General features: G+C 43.2%; 1 protein-coding gene across 4 annotated transcripts in view; it reads left to right on the top strand.

Annotated features, from left to right (window-relative positions):
• usp2a (ubiquitin specific peptidase 2a) overlaps positions 1-16,502 on the top strand; it is a 94,004-nt gene that overhangs the window by 19,399 nt on the left and 58,103 nt on the right. For all 4 annotated transcript variants that reach the window (XM_030393040.1, XM_030393047.1, XM_030393024.1 and 1 more), the window contains one exon: positions 13,654-14,461. In XM_030393040.1, the coding sequence (XP_030248900.1) occupies positions 13,712-14,461 (750 nt within the window). In that variant the 5' untranslated portion in view covers positions 13,654-13,711. The remainder of the gene's footprint in view (positions 1-13,653; positions 14,462-16,502) is intronic.

The raw sequence follows: 16,502 nt of genomic DNA, 5'->3' as shown, positions 1-16,502 counted from the left end.
TGAAACCTCATCCCTGCAGCTCCTGACCATAGTGTTGTCAGCAGTCAATTGCCAAAATCTTCTCTTCCCCTGTGCTCATATGGTCTGTTAACAGATCTCGTATGTGGGGACATCACCACATGGTCCAAACACCAGAGAGGCCTGCATTTAAAACCAAAAGCCAACATGCAACCTCCACACACCAGAAAAGCCTGCCAATAACAGAAATGTGCACCAACCAGAGATGGACAGAGTACTCAACCCCCGTACTTGAGTAAGAGTACAAATAATACTGGTCAAAATTTACTCCGTTACAAGTAAAAGTAGCTCAGTCGACATGTTACTCGAGTAAGAGTAAAAAAGTACTTGCTTTTAAAGGTACTTAAGTATCCAAAAGTAAATGCTTTTAAATTTACTTTAAGTAAAAGTAAGAGTAAGAGTAAGAGTAAATTTCTTATTTTTCAAATCAATGAATTACTATAATTTTTCCTAAATGAATTTAAGGACCTTTTAACTCTTGTTTCTGAGAATTAACTCTTTGAAACCACCTGCACTGATGTGCTTGCTTTTAGGACCACAATGTTATATAAAGCCTGCAGAAACACCTATAAAAACAAATAAAAAGAATGGGATCACAGGAGGACAGCAGATGTTGCAGATGCAGATGTTTATTAACAATCGTTAAAACTGTAACCAAATGAACCTGCACCGTCCAACTAACTCTCTATCATTTAGCTAAGTTGGGAACTGGAACCCCCTCAAAGACCAATGTTGTCCCCAGACCACTGGTTGGGAATCACTGCTTTACAAAAAACTACATCTGATGCAGCCATTGTCGCAGTTTTGTGTTGACAAACGCAGTCGAGTGCGTGGCTACTTTGGTGGTATCCTTATGGGGAGGGATGACATATTTCCGCTTTTACGTAGATCCCAGTGGAGAGCGTGCACTGTGATAGGTTTCCTTCTTTGACAAACACAGCTTTTGTCCAATAGTATTTTAGAAAAAAAAAAAAAAAGAGCTGACCTGAAAGTAACGAGCACTTTTCAGCCTTCCTAGAAATTAACTCGAGTAAAAGTAAAACTATTTGTCTTGGAAATGTATTCAAGTAAGAGTAATAAGTACCAAAGAAATCTAATACTCAAGTAAAATACAAATCCTCTGGATATGTACTTAAGTACAGTACTCAAGTAAATTTACTCCATTACTGTCCACCACTGGCACCAACACCAGTGGTCTAGTAAGTAGCACCTGGTAGTTACATTTCTCCAGATTCAAAACTTCCCTCTTCCATTGGCTAGTAGTGGATCCGTCATTTAAGCAGTTACTAGGGAGCACCCAAACATTTGGATTTTGCTGAACATATTCCAGATCTAGAGGAGATGCTATGCAATCCAGGCTCTCATCCCTGCAGAAGTGAAGACTTCCCTCAGAAAGAAAGGGCCACCGTCAAGCCCCGCTGTCTTTGCCCATGTCAATTTTGTTGTTTCCTACGCCACGACGGCAAGAACAGCCAATGTCAGCCCAGCTAATAGGATGCTATGCCAGTGCCATTTATCCAAGCTGAGCAATGAGATGAATGAACGAGGCGGATGGACACATGCTAATCTCAATCAGTGCAATCAGTGTCTGGGCAGATACTGGTTATTGATATTGTGTATTGTATGCTTTCTAAGCTTCATTTGTGAGTTTTTTAGACCGATTCTCTGTTGTCATGTGCTGTAAAACATGGTGATTGCTGTTTGCCTTTGTGCTCATCACAAGCTGATTTAAAATTCTCCACTTTGTGGAAGCGTTAGCTTTGCTGCCGTGTGAGCACACAATAAGCCACATATCTATCAACAAACAACGACCAGTGGAAGGTAGGGATGCAGCAATACAGTTTGCCCACAATTCAATGTACCTCAGTTTTTAGATATCATTTTTGATCAGGTTCGGTACACTTTTTGTGAGGAGAAAAATTCATAAAAATAGTAAATTCATCTTCAATGACTGCCATGTCTTTTCATAGAGATTGTGAAGGACTGCTGATAAAGTACAAGAGGGCACAAGTTAACGTGATTGTTGACATAATTGCATTCATTGCTAAAGAGCTCTTTAGCAATGAATGCCCCCACTGCAGTCGTGATTATTTGTGTTTATCTGTGCTGGTAAGGTTTGTTTGAAGGAATGAGAGAGAGACTGCTGTTTCACTGATGGTGTTACCTGCTCGGCTGTCCCGCTTCCCCACAGCGATATTGCTGGGTGGTGGTGACGCTGATGCTTGTTCATGTTTGAAATGTTTCAACTCATGTAGGCAACAGGAGTCAAGCAGTGATTGCTGACGGTAACTTTTCTGTCCAATGTTTTTATTCCCTCATCGATTGTATTCAGCATCAAAACCAAAATGTCCCCACACTTAGGATTTAAAGGAAGTTGATGCTTCTTTAAACTGTTGACTTTCTACTCCTGCTCCAGCACCACATCCAGTATCATTATGTAATTTGCATACTAACGGTGATTGGCCATTTACTCGTGGGGAGGGTTATTCTCCGGTTTCACAACAACCTGCTCTCACTGCAGGACAAAGAAACACACACACAGCCAATTTGGAGAGAAATGAATGGAAAGTATGCAAAACTAAAAGATGCACATTTAATTGAGATTGAGATTCATGGCACTCCTGTTGGAGGGTGATAGCTAACCTTCGAGCTTATGTTGATTGTCTGACTGCTACGGTGAAATCTTTGTGCAACAAATGTGAAGAAATGGAAGAGCGCTCCAGGTGGAACAATATTCGACTCGTAGGTCTGCCTGAGGGATCAGGGTGACCAAGACCTGCAGAATTTACAGCCTGACCTTTGCGTGGCTTGTTGGGACTTGAGGCTAAACCTGGTTCAAACAAGACCAGAATACGTGCTAAACCAAAGAAGATGTCTAATTATTGTCCGGATGACACAATTTCAAGACAGAAATGATATTCTACGCAGGGCTGGAGAGAATTCTCCCTTGCTTTACAATTGGAAAACTGTATATTTTTATGGACTTCACCCTCACTCTGGCTAAGCAGAGGACGGCTTACATCAAGGTAAAGACCCAGCTCCAACTGTGTGATAATGTCAAATTTGACCAGTCCCACAGGTTTGAAGACCTGGACCAGGCATTGGAGTTTAGGAACAAGAAGCTTATTAAAAATGGGGCCTGTTGTTCTAAGTCAATTATATTAGCTGTATATTCATCATTTTAGAGACTTTGATATTAATGTAGTTACATTAAGTTTTTCCCTTTCTGTCCTTCGAGTTTTTGAAATCAGCTGCTCTGTCTGAAAAACTGTGAGCAGAGCAGATATGGAGGCCTGCAGAGAGTCGAAGGCAGAGAGTTGCTTGTGACATAACGGTTAACAGTGGTTAAACACTGTATAAGTCTAATTTTCTTCATTAAGCAGAGATAAGACAAATAGTGTTAAAAAAGACAGTGACACTTGAAGTTAGTAAAACAGTCAGCCGTTCTTCTCAGTCTCTTACATACATACAGTCGCTGACAGCTTTCTTTCTGTAGCTGTTTGACAGTAGATATTATCAATCATGTACTGTCCATTCACACAGACAGCTGACATGTAGGATGTTCAACGACTCTCACATGGGAAAAGCTCAAAAGATATTGTGAAGCCAACACAACTTTTGGTTAGAAAATGCTTAATCAAATGACATCAACCAGTGATAATAATAACAACCGCACATTATTTTTGTCTGGTGAGGATTTTGTGTATGTTTTTGTGTAGTCATTAAAAGGCAAGGCAATTTCATTTGTACAGCCCATTTTTACAAGCAGTTTGTCTCAAATGTATTAAAGTATCTGTATTGTCTGTCAATCAAAATAAATGATAGGGCAAGCTATGCTTTTCTTAGATACGAAATAGATAGATAGATGCCATGGTTACTGACGAAACAGGCGGAACACGAACAATTGTCAGGTGCATACCGCCACCTGCTGTACGACAGTCTCATCATTTTACATTATTTCTTATTCTGCACATCAATCTTGTGTCTCTTAAAAAGAGTGTCCATGGCCATCTTTGCCTAACTCGTCTTTTGTTCTGTAGACCTGTAGTAGGCTTATCGTTGCCCTATTTACTGCATGAACTGTATGTTTTTTCACTGATTGGGCTAAACAGCAGCTTATATGAAATCTCAGTGCCTGGTCCTGTTTTAATGCATGAACGAGTAGTTTATTTGGCGTCATTCTCCCATCCTCTTTAATGCTAAGAGAATTGCAATTTGGTCAGCAGCGTACACTCAAATACTGATCCCAGTCTGCGACGCTGTCTCCTACTGGACCAGGTCTGGATACAAGTTTGAGTAAATAAAAGCCGGCCTCAATTAGAAGTCTGTTTCGAGGTTATTAATGTTTTCGATCGCTGCTTGGCTGCATGTTCTTAATGAAATGCTGATTTATGTTTGGAAACATGTCGCTGTGTTTGCTGACAGCACTCGCTGCCTGTTCACACCTTTTTTTTTTCTTAACCCAGCACGTCTGGACAGAGTTGTTCGAGCCTGACCATTGGGAGCTCGGACTGACCCAAGGAAAGAGCTGGAGCCTGTATGGCTACAGTCTGTGGCTGGAGCAACACATTTATTTATAAGTTTAATCGCTAATTATTATTATTATTACGTTTAATTTTGTAATTTTTTTTTAACATCACGTTTATAATTTTCAGGGAGAAAGAAGTAGCCTAGATCGAGAATATGAACAAAACAGTTTTACCAAAATAAAAAATGTATGTGTGCAACAGGGTCCAAGTTAGAAAAACTGATCAACATTTTATCAGATTAATGTCAGATTAATGGGTTGTGAGTGTATCCGTTCGTATTTCTTGTTCGTATGGCCCAGGGGAAGAAGCTGTCTGTCAGCCTGCTGGTGTGGGACTTTGTTGACCTGTAGCGTCTCCCAGAGGGCAACAGATCAAACAGGGGGTAGGCGGGGTGTGAGGGGTCTCCTGTGATGGCCTTGGTTCTCCTGAGGCAGCAGGATGTGGTGATGTGTTCCAGGCTGGTCAGAGGGCAGCCGATGATCTTTTGGGCAGTGTTTATGACCCTCTGCTCCGCCTTCCTGTCCTCGGCTGTTGAGCCTGCGTACCACACACCCAGACAGTACGTCAGTACGCTCTCCACAGAGGAGTGATAGAAGGCCAGCAGCAGCTTTGTGTCCAGTTTGTTTTTCCTGAGGACACGCAGGAAGTGTAGTCGCTGCTGAGCCTTCTTAACCAGGGCCCTGATGTTGTAGGTCCAGGAGTGGTCTGCGGAGATGTGGGTGCCCAGAAACCTGAAGGTGGTGACAGTCTCTACCTGTTCTCCATTTACGAGGAGGGGGGTGTGGTCATGTCTGTTCTTCCTGAAGTCCATGATGAGTTCTTTTGTCTTTTAGACATTCAGGGTCAGGTTGTTGTCTGAGCACCATAGCGACAGTTCCTCCACCTCGGCCCTGTACGCTGTCTCGTCCTCGCCTCGGATGAGTCCAACCACTGTGGTGTCATCGGCATATTTAATAATTCGGTTGGTTGGGTGAGTTGGAGAGCAGTCGTAGGTGTACAGGGCGTACAGAAGAGGGCTCAGAACGCAGCCTTGAGGGGAACCAGTGCTGAGTGTGAGTGCAGTGGAGTGGTGGGGGCCGAGTCTCACAGACTGTGGGCGACTTGACAGGAAGTTTCTAATCCAATTGCAGGTGGGAGGGGGATCTGTACTTCCAGCAGTTTGGTGATGAGAATGTCTGGAATAATGGTGTTAAATGCTGAGCTGTAGTCCACGAAGAGCATCCTCACATAGCTCTTCTTGTTCTCCAGGTGGCTCAGCACTGTATAGAGTGAGAGGGCGATGGCGTCCTCTGTAGAACGGTTTGCCCTGTAGGCAAACTGGTGGGGGTCGAGGGAGGGAGGGAGAGAGTCTCTGATGTGCTGGGAAACTGATCACTCCAAGCACTTCATGATTACAGACGTCAGAGCGATAGGTCTGTAATCATTCAGGCTGTCTATGGCAGGTTTTTTGGGGATGGGGACGATGATAGAGGCCTTCAGACATGTGGGGACGGTGACATGTGTCAGGGAGAGGTTGAAGATTTTGGTGAGGATCCCTGCCAGTTGGTCTGCACATGCTTTAATCACCGCCCCCGGGATACTGTCAGGAACAGCAGCTTTCCTGGGTTCACTGCTCTTAAGTTTTTTCTCACCTTGTGCTCCTGGAGAGAGAGAGGTAGGGTGCTGGAACCAGGGGGAGGCAGTGACTGCAGGTGTGTGGTGGTGGTCTCAAACCGGGCAAAGAGGCTGTTTAGCTCCTCTGCCAGTGTGCTGCTGCTGTTGGAGGATGTGGGAGGGGGGTTGCCTTTGTAGTTGGTTAGGGCCTGGATGCCCCTCCACATCTGACGCGTGTTATTGTCCATCAGGTATCCTTCTATTTTGTTCTTTTAGGAGACCTTGGCCTGTTTGATGCCCCTCCTCAGGTCAGCTCTGGCAGTGCTGTAGAGAGCTCTGTCTCCCGTCCTGAAGGCCGAGTTACGAGCTCTGATCAGGGTCTGGACTTTCTTTGTCATCCAGGGCTTTCTGTTTGGAAAGACCCGGATGCGTCTATCCTCGGTGACGTTATCTACACAGCACCTGATGTAGAAGAGGACAGACTCTGTGTGTGTGTCCAGGTCCTGATCTTCGAAAATGCTTCAGTCTGTGCAGGCAAAGCAGTCCTGCAGCTGGTTGAGAGCACATTAGCATGGGGAGGGATGTAAACAACGGTTACTATGGCAACCGTTAGCTCCTGTGGCAGGTAGAAGGGTCGGCACTGAACAGACATGGCCTCTAAGTCCGGTGAGCAGTGGGTGTCTATCACTCTGCTGTCCGAGCACCAGTCCTCAAGCACATAAACACAGAGTCCCCCTCCCATGCTCTTACCGGAGGCTTCGGTCTGGTCGCAGCGGTGAAAGGTGTGTCTTGCAAGCTCCATGGTAGCATTGGGGATATGCGGGCGCAGCCAGGATTCGCTAACAACAAAAGACAACAGTCACGGATGTGGCGGTTGTAGGCGATCTGTGACTGCAGCTCATCTATCTTGTTCGCAAGGGATCTTGCGTTTGTGAGGAAGATAGATGGTAGCGGAGGTCTGTGTGGTTGGTTCCTAAGCTGATTTAGTAGTCCTGCCTGGCATCCTCGTTTCTGCCTCCTCTCCCTGCGCCGCCTCCAGTGCTTGCTAGACCCGATAATAATCCATGGGGTACCCGGCGGTCTCGCTATCTCCGGTGGGATGCCGTGGGTCCGTGCGAAGGCACCCATGATTTCTATTTTTGCCTGAAAGCCAATTCTTATCAGGTCTTGGTGACTGTAGATGGGCCGCTGTGGCATGTGTGTGCCAGAAGAACAAAAACAAAAGACACATAAAACACAAAAAAGATGCGAAATAACAGGGAGCTCTAAGCTGCTGTGTCTGGCCACGCCGCCATGGAAACGTAAAGTAATGAGTGTAGTTTTAGAGGAACTGAGTTAATTGATAGGCTATTTATTTACAAATGTAGCCACAGATGAAGACAAAATCAATCTTGTATGGAAAAAAACATTAAAAAATCGCAATAATCGAAGAATCGTGGCACCAATAATCGAATCGAATCGACAATCGTTATAATCAAAGAATCGAAGAATCGAAGCTCCCATAATCTAAATCGAATCGTGAGGTACCCTTATTGGAACACCCCTACTACCTATCACCTTTCCCACAATGCAGTACTTAGTTCCCTCCCCCGACAGCTTGACAACCATTCACACCTGGGCTCACCTTAAAAAAGTCTATGGGCCAAGTGGGAACTCGCAGGAAACTTTACTGCGCATATTCAATGGGCTGCATGACCCATTTGAAGTGATCACAAAAGCCACTTTTTGGCATGTGCGCTCAGCGAGCAATTCTCATTGGTTTACTTGGGTGCCATCTTTGCATCTGGTATCTAGTTATTAAATCTAGGGTTCGGCCATTGTTAAGTTCAAGTATGACGGTACCGTCAAGAACTTGATCACCTACACTATTGTAGGGAGTGCTAACTGCAGTCACACACACACACACACACACACACACACACACTGTACATTATATTGTACAGAGAAGTGTTCTGTGATCATTTGTGCTTGTGCATTGTGAGAGCAGCTGGTTGTGAAAGTCAGTGCTCACGTTAATTTCCTTCACTTTTCATTAAATTTGATAAATATTCATATTCTAAAGTTTAATCTTAGTCTATGTGAGTTATTGGTCCCTGATTCTTGATATTAATATTTTTTATTACAATGTTAATTACTATAAGTAATTATTTATTGCTAATAACCAAACCAGTGTCCCCAACACATAATACAGATGTTGTATTTTCACATTGCTATGCTTTCACTCTCTATTTCCTCTGACCTAAAATATTTCATTATTTCTATTTTCCAGAGCTTTTAATTTCCCTGATGTTTTCTTGAAAGAAGGAAAGGAATAAGGAGCATTAAGTGCAGCCACTCATCTGTGGCTCTGAAAGATAGTGGTAAATTATCTATGGAATATGCCCTGCTGCTACTTTTAAGTCCTTTATGCGTTGGTAGCAAGCAAACAAAGGAAGCTTGTTGCCACAGTAGCTATGGTAACAACCGTTTAGCACAACCTCAGGGGAGGCCGAAAATGCAGAGCAGCCAGAGTACGCTTGTGAATGTGTTTGAGGCACACGCTCGTTCCTGTGTGTGTTGTTTCCCTGGAGAAATCTCCTCTCAGAAGTGATATCCATAGTTTGCTATCATCTTATCAATTCTGTGTGTCCATGCTGTGTGGTGTTACTCCCACAATGTGACTTGCTGCCTGGGCTTCATTCTTAGCAGTTTTCCCAGCAGGCTAGCCTGAGCTTGTTTCGCTCAACTGCCCTTCGTCTTTGACTGTGACACAACTGTGGGAAAACAGAGAGCTGCATGCATGAGGCACTAAGGATAAGGTTTAACCAAGATGCTTTGTTTAGCCAACATGGTGAAGTCACGGGTTCAGAGCAGTAGGCTACCCTTATTTGAGGGCTGTATAGCTCCAAAATATCACAGAACCTACACTTCAGTGGGTCTCACTGACAGTTTTGTCAAGGAAAACACAAGTCATGGTGCTGCGGATCACCCAGGATACTTACTGTATTTTCACTCCCATTGTGTTGACCCTGTGGTCTTACCAACTGCAGTCATGTAAACTGGTGGAATCTGCAGCGATGAATAAGTTCTGCGGGTTCACACTTACAGCTCAGCTAGTGTTCTCTCTGTGTTCAGACAGCAAATAACCAGGTCAAATTACCAGAGCATGTACAATGACATAAATTAATTTGCATAGGATTTTTTTTATTGGGGTAGAGCTGTGTTTTACTGCAGTCAAATCCACTCTGATTTATAACAGATTCAAAAACATGAATGCCCTTTTTTCTGATACAGAAGAAACCCAGAGGCAGAAGGATGCCTGCAAAGACTGTGACCAACTTTCAAATTAATGGAGGGCAACAGCCTTGAATGTAGTATCCAGTTACCCTTAATACTTACATTTAGAGATGGAGCGATTATTGGTCTCATCTATTATCAAGGCAGGTATACAGCATATTTCAGATTATTGATAATAATTTGTTAATGCACTTTGGTTCTGATGTAGCACGCTCTCTCTGTCTGATACAATACAGAAAGCTTCTTATTTATGGTTCAGGATGTTAAACATATGCTTAGGGTTATTTTGTCTTGTATGACAGGTCACTTAACCTTTCCCACTAGTTGTTTACCCCACTTCAGTTCTGCTGCTTGCCATATTACCCAAACTTGGCAAATGTCTTGCTCCTGTAACTGTCAAAAGTGGTGGTGAAGATTAAATCCAGATCCAGTCATACTTAAAAACTGTGGGTGATGTCAGAGACAATGTTCATGTTTTACTGTCGCCATGTGCCTTACAGTGCCAAAACCTAAAAATCCCTCCTACACCCACCACTGCCCAATTATAGAAACAAACCTGCCTTTAACTTGCTGACTTAAAGTGAGGCCAGCTTCTTGATGCTGTTATCCTGAATGACCACGGCCACCTGCCTGCCTCTGTGTATTTTGGCCAACAGTCTGTGTTGGCCTGTCTCCCGCATGCTGCTTGTCTGCCTACTCCAGATCCATAAGCTGAATTATTGATAGACCTGTGGTCAGAGAGAGAGAGAGGCAGAGGGAGAAAGCGATAGAGAGCCAGAGGGAGGGGAAATTACACTGAGGAGAAGTAGGTGCACTTGAAGAGAAGGCAGGGTGCCGACGAGGAAGAGTAAGAAAGGATAGGAGCAGTAAGAGAAAGAGAGACAGAATAAAGAAATAGGAGCCTGTCACTAAACTCAACACGGATGAGCAACACCAGATACTTTTATTTATTCAGACGCTGCTGTGCATGTGAACAAGAGCCTCTCTCTCTGCATCGGCCGCCACATGAACACACTGTACTGCCTGCCTGGCTTCACCTCAGACACCTAACTGGACTATCCCATAATAGCTGTGGGAGACTCACACTATACCAGAGGATAGAGGAGGGGTGGACTGGTGACCTGCAAGAGAGAGGATTAGCAATTTGAGATGTCAAAATAGTTTGGAGAGATTATTTTCCATATTTCTATTTTCTTTTTCTCAGTGAGTGGGTTTTAAAGCCCAGTACAAGATCATTTGCCTTAGCTGAGCATTAGATCATGCCTCACTAGTGTATCAGCAAGCATGCTAGCTAGTGCTTATTGTGCCCCTCCAGATCTGTCTCTGCTGGATTGTATATCACGCTCCCCAGGCTTGCGTGATGTCAGCTCATGGTATAGTATCCATGTTGTAGGTGTCTCTCTGCGATGCTTGGAAACCTCAGGTCTGGGTAGCAAACTTGTGCTCTATACGAGCCTGGAGACCTTAAACTCAGCATAGCCTGTTCACCTACTTCAGAGACGTTAAGCTTCGCAGCTATAGTGAAGTTTTTTGCTTTAGAAAGGGTGTAAATGAGCATTTCCAAATCATTTTTGTTGTTGTTAGTGCTTTTATGTTTTCAAACATGTCCCCCGCTACTTCAGTTGTTTAGGAGAACTAGTGCAGTGCCCGTAAGAAAAATGTATTCCTATAGAACAGTGGGAGGTTAAGCAGCTTTTTCATGGATGGCCAAATGAGGCTGTGTTTGAACGTGGGACGTCAGGGATATTTAGGTTTGTTGTGAAATCCGATATTCCAGGGTATAATTGGCCGTTTTTGACTATTAAAAACTATTTACTTGGTGTCATTTTTTTTTATTTTGTGATACTGTATTAACACAATGGACCTAAAATCACAAAAAAACATAAAATTCGAGTAGAAAAAGTTAATTTTTTTACTGTGAAAACCACAAATATGTTTACAAACCATTTTGTATTACTTATAATATAAACAACAATTTATATTTTGCATTACATGTGCATACATTTTAAAAATGTACAAAGTTACAGGTAACTATTTACATTCAAATGCAGGCAATGCTCATTCAGCAGTCTCCTAATTGCTTTGACTCATTAAACAAAAAAACGACTCCACTACACACTAAACACTACATAACACACTAACTATACACTCCAAACACGCTAAATGTCACAAATCTCTCAACTCTCAGTATCGCTGTCTACACACCGACCATCGTAGCCTGTCAATCATCTGCTTACGTCCCTCCCACAACTCACTGTTCCTCAACAACCAAACTTGCTGCTTGGACACTTTCGTGACAAAAGCCCGTTTTTACCGTTTCTTCCTGCACCAGACACAAAGCAAACGTGACGGCAATGTTCACGAAAAAGCGTGGCAGACATTATTTACCCTATGTCCGGTTTTGGACGTGCCGGTGAGTCCGGTCCATCGCCTCGATCGGGAGGTGGGCTGTGTAGCTAGCGGATAGCAGCTAGCGGCTAGCAGCTAGCTACACACAAACATCCACAGATCTGATTCCACTTTGTTGTCCGCGCGTCTCCGGATCTCCTCAGACCCGAACAGACTCGATCCGGACTCTTTTAGTCTCATTAATCCACAACAGTCAGTTTAGATGCACAGAACAGAACGGGACCGAACCGCCGGCAAAATCCCGGTCCAGCTCGCGCCGCTGCAGGTATAAGTCCGCTTGTTTCTTAAGGTGGGGGGTCGTGGTGGGCTCTGCAGTGATTGGCTCTGGTGCGCGCGTGGCTACGGTGTGCAGTGATTGGCTCTGGTGCGCACGTGACTGTGGTGGCTCCGGTGGACAATGCTCGTGGAATTTGTAAAGCATTTATGAAATAATTTATTAACGGTATCATTGCAATCCAAACAAATGCGAAATAGCACACCCTTGAACCACGCAGCAGCCATGTTGAAACTCTCAGGTCAGTCTGATCCTGATCCGCAGAGATATTTGAGGAACACACACACACACAGACAGACAGACAGAGGTTAGTCGCTTTTATAGAGAGATGCTGAGAAAGCATTCTATTATCTGCCCTTGTCACTGCATTTCTCTGTTTGAACAGCAGAGAGTGCTGGAGGGAGGGAGGGATTGCTGTTGGCTACTGCCTCATATTTTGTGTTGTTAGTCTACACTATCATTCATTGTCAAAAAACACTTCATGGCTACTTTTTATATTTGTGTTAAGTATTTCAAGTTAAGAGTAAACAGAAATTGTAAACAAATACATGCCTTACACATCACATGTATTATGAAAGGACATTATTCAGGACATCTTCTTTTCTTTTTTAATATCATGATAAATATCATACCGTGGACTACATATTGTGATGATATCGTACTGTGAGCTCATGACATCCCTACAAAGAAATGTAAGAAAGATCCAGATACAAACACAAATGTGAGGGGTAAAAAGTTACGTAACAAACCTCTGTTAAGTAAATAAGTTAAAGAAGTCCTTCATAAGGCCTCTAGGTTGTAGAAAAGTGTAATGCCACAGAAGAACCGACATCCTTCAGTTGCACCTGATTCCACTCTTGCACTGTTTATGTTTTTGGCAGTTCTCCCTTCAAAAACACTTTCAACCCTGGAGTTCAAAAGACATTTGAAAGGTGAAAGTAATTCCCACCAGTGAGTGTGGGAGTGTCTGCCACATTGTCTTTTATAACAATAGCTGCCTGAGTGAGAAATAAATCGTTACTTTAAAGTTGGTAAAAGTTCCTTTAACTTTGCAGGCTAATGCAGTGAAACATTTCAGATCAATTTGCACCTACCGCTGCATTGTGCACCGCACAGAAAAAACATCAACTTTGTTCACGTTAAAGGAGAAGTGAAGTTTATGTTTGCATATTATCTAAATGATGGAAGTGTCAAGTTGTAATCTGATTTTGATAACGTAGTGCACTGAATGGAAGCTCGTGGCAGCCTGAAAGGGAGAGGGAGAACACAAAATACCAGAACAATGAGTGACGGTCAGTTTGGTAATGTGTTACACACTAAGCCTGGCATATATCACTTTCGAGTGTCTTTTTTAAATATTGTGCCAAAAATGTTTTTTAGTCAGTTATGCACATTCTTAATCAATGTGTGTCTGTAAAAGCAAATTAATGCATAGTGAATAGTCAAATCAATGCAAAGATAACTGATGTCCTAACTTTGGCCTACATTAAGTAAAAGTATTGATTTGATTGTTGCTGATGAACTAATACTCGTGTCTCTTTGCTGTGGCTGCAGTCGATGCGGCCTTCCAGAGACTCGCCGTCCCCGTGGCTGAGAAACCAGCAGAAGCAGCATGTCCCGTGTCTCCTCCACCGCCAAGCGCTACGCTGGCCCCTCCTACACCAGCCACTACAGCACCTACAGCTCCTCCCTGACCCCGGGCCTTAGCTCCTACACCGAGCGGGACAGGTTGTCCTCCTACAAGTCCCCCACATCCTCCTCCTCCTCTTCCTCAGGTTACTCCTCCACCAGCTATATGAGCAGCTCTGCAGCCCGCAGCCGCAACTACAGCACCTCATCAGACCCCGCCTATGAAAGGGGTCGAACCATCCCGCGCACAGACATCCTCGGGAGCAGCAGCAGCAGCCGTCGGAGTGAGAGCCTCAGCAGAACCCCTGTCAAGAGCTATGGAAGGTCAGGGCTGAGTGGGGGGTCTACCTACACCGGCTACAGCTCCTACTCTTCGTCCTCAACCCAGTCCAGCTACCTCTCCTCTTCACCGGTGGCCTCTAGCATCTCGCTCAACAGACGGAAATCTGTATCCCAGAGTGACTTGAGCAGAGACCTGGCTTCTCTGGGCCTCCACGACACCTCGTCCTCTTCCTCCACCGCCTCCTCCTCCAGCAGTGTCCTGCGGAGCTACCGCAGTCGGGCCAGTGATGGAGCCAACTCATACAGCACTACTTCCCGTTCAGGCTACTCAGGCCTATTGCGGAGCTCCACCCAGGAAGCCTTCAGCAGCAGCAGCAGCAGAGCGCTCAGCTCTTCAACATGGGAGCCAAGCTGTAATGGCCTGTCCGACTCCCCCACCAGGGACTCCATGGTAAGAGAATGTCCTCTGTTCTCACACATGCTGGCTTCAAGCTTGCTGCTTTAACAGAGAAGTGCTGCTCCAGAGGGATCAATATGCAGATGCTGAGTAAGGCTGAGTCAGAGCTGTAGTCGTCACCACAGAGGCACACTTAAGTTCCACACACATGGTGAAGCCCCACAATGCTTGTGTCTTCTGATAGTACTGTTTTTTACCAAATGGGGTCACTACTGCTCAAGTCAAATCTTGTCCTGATTACCAGTAATATATCAGACATGTTACATTCACTTTATCCCTTTTACATGTTCCTGTGAACATGTTGACGCCATTCAGTAAAACAAACACTAACAAATTGTCTAATTTTTTATTAACCTAATAAGAATCCCATCATATACAAACAATAGGTCAATATTCCAATATACTATGTAAGTAATTCCACCGTCAGGTCACAAATTAGGTTTTAGCAAAGATACTACCCCTTCTAACCCAGCAATTAGCGAGCATACACCCCTCCCTGGTGCTACCGGGTTATGATGAGCTTGGTCTTCAGACCACTAGCCTTGTCTCTGAGCTCAGTATTAATGATCTGAGCTTCCTCTATGCAGCCCAACTGACCCAATTCCCCTCAGGATTACTCTCGATACTATACATCCACTCGCTTACATGAGTGGAGGAGGGTTTGGAGAGTGGGGGGAGGGTGGGGATGGATGGTAGAAAGGAGGAAGAGTGGAGGACAGTATTTCTTGGTAAATCTTTATATGAAAGTGTATTTTAATAAATAGATCTTATGATATATATTTTTTTAATTAGAGTAAAAAATGAGAGTAAAAATGTTTTACATCAGAGTACAAAGTCAGGTTGCTTCTGTCACAGTACTATAGAAGAGTAAATACAGAATGTATATGGTTTCAATGGCTATATTAAATATATAACAGAGTACAAACTACATAAATATCCTCATAAAATGCATAGCAAACTGGTAAAACAAATACATATAAAGGAGGGATAGGAGACTTCCCTACATTACAAATGACAGAATTTATATAATGCCAAGCCAATATCAAAATTGTCAGGGTACATAGTACAAAAATACCCCCCATAATAGAGTACAATCTAATTAATAAAAATGTAGAAGAAAAACTATTTACTATACAAAATTCATGATGCAAGGAATTGTGCCAGGAAGGGTTTAGTGGCTCAACTTTACCAACATATCTCATCTGTAGGCACAATGAGACATTGTAGGTTAGACATACAAGTAAACACTACAAATATTGACTTTAGTCTAATGTCTCATTCAGCCCATGTGGCTCTAAAGAGTATATATTAAATTTGCTTCCCATTCAATAACTGATTTATGATGTTATGTAGGCTTAGGGTGACCCAATCACTATGAGAACAGCAGCAGAACCGTGTTTTCTGTCCTTGTAGTGCCTCGCAATAGCATAATCCATGTCCTAGTTTCTTATGCCTGCTTTAAGTTTAACCATTTTCAATTTAAGATTTTATTTTTTTGGCCCACATACTACGTAAAGCTACGTAAAGCACATAGATGACATAGACATACAGTTAATAAATTCTTTAATCTTATATGTTTTACTTGTACTAGTGCAGTGCCCGTAAGAAATATGTATTCCTATAGAAAAGTGGGAGGTTAAGTAGCTTTTTCATGGATGGCCAAATGAGGCTGTGTTTGAAGGTGGGACGTCAGGGATATTTAGGTTTGTTGTGAAATCCGATATTCCAGGGTATAATTGGGCGTTTTTGACTATTTTTGATTTTGCCATCATATTTCACCTTAAAAACTATTTACTTGGTGTCATTATTTTCAGCACAACCTCACATGTGTGACTGTACAGTTATTTTTTTATTTTGACATACTGTATTAACACAATGGACCTAAAATCACAAAAAAACATAAAATCCGAGTAGAAAAAGTTAGATTTTTTACTGTGAATATGTTTAACAAACCATTTTTTATTACTTATGATGCAAATTGTTGTTTGCTATATATGTGCATAAATTTAAAACATTTTCAAAGTTATATGTTACT

Source organism: Sparus aurata, chromosome 2 (assembly GCF_900880675.1).
Source record: "Sparus aurata chromosome 2, fSpaAur1.1, whole genome shotgun sequence".
Classification (NCBI taxonomy): Eukaryota; Metazoa; Chordata; class Actinopteri; order Spariformes; family Sparidae; genus Sparus; species Sparus aurata.
The sequence above is the reverse complement of the archived record's forward strand: the minus strand, read 5'-3'. Positions and strand labels throughout refer to the sequence as shown.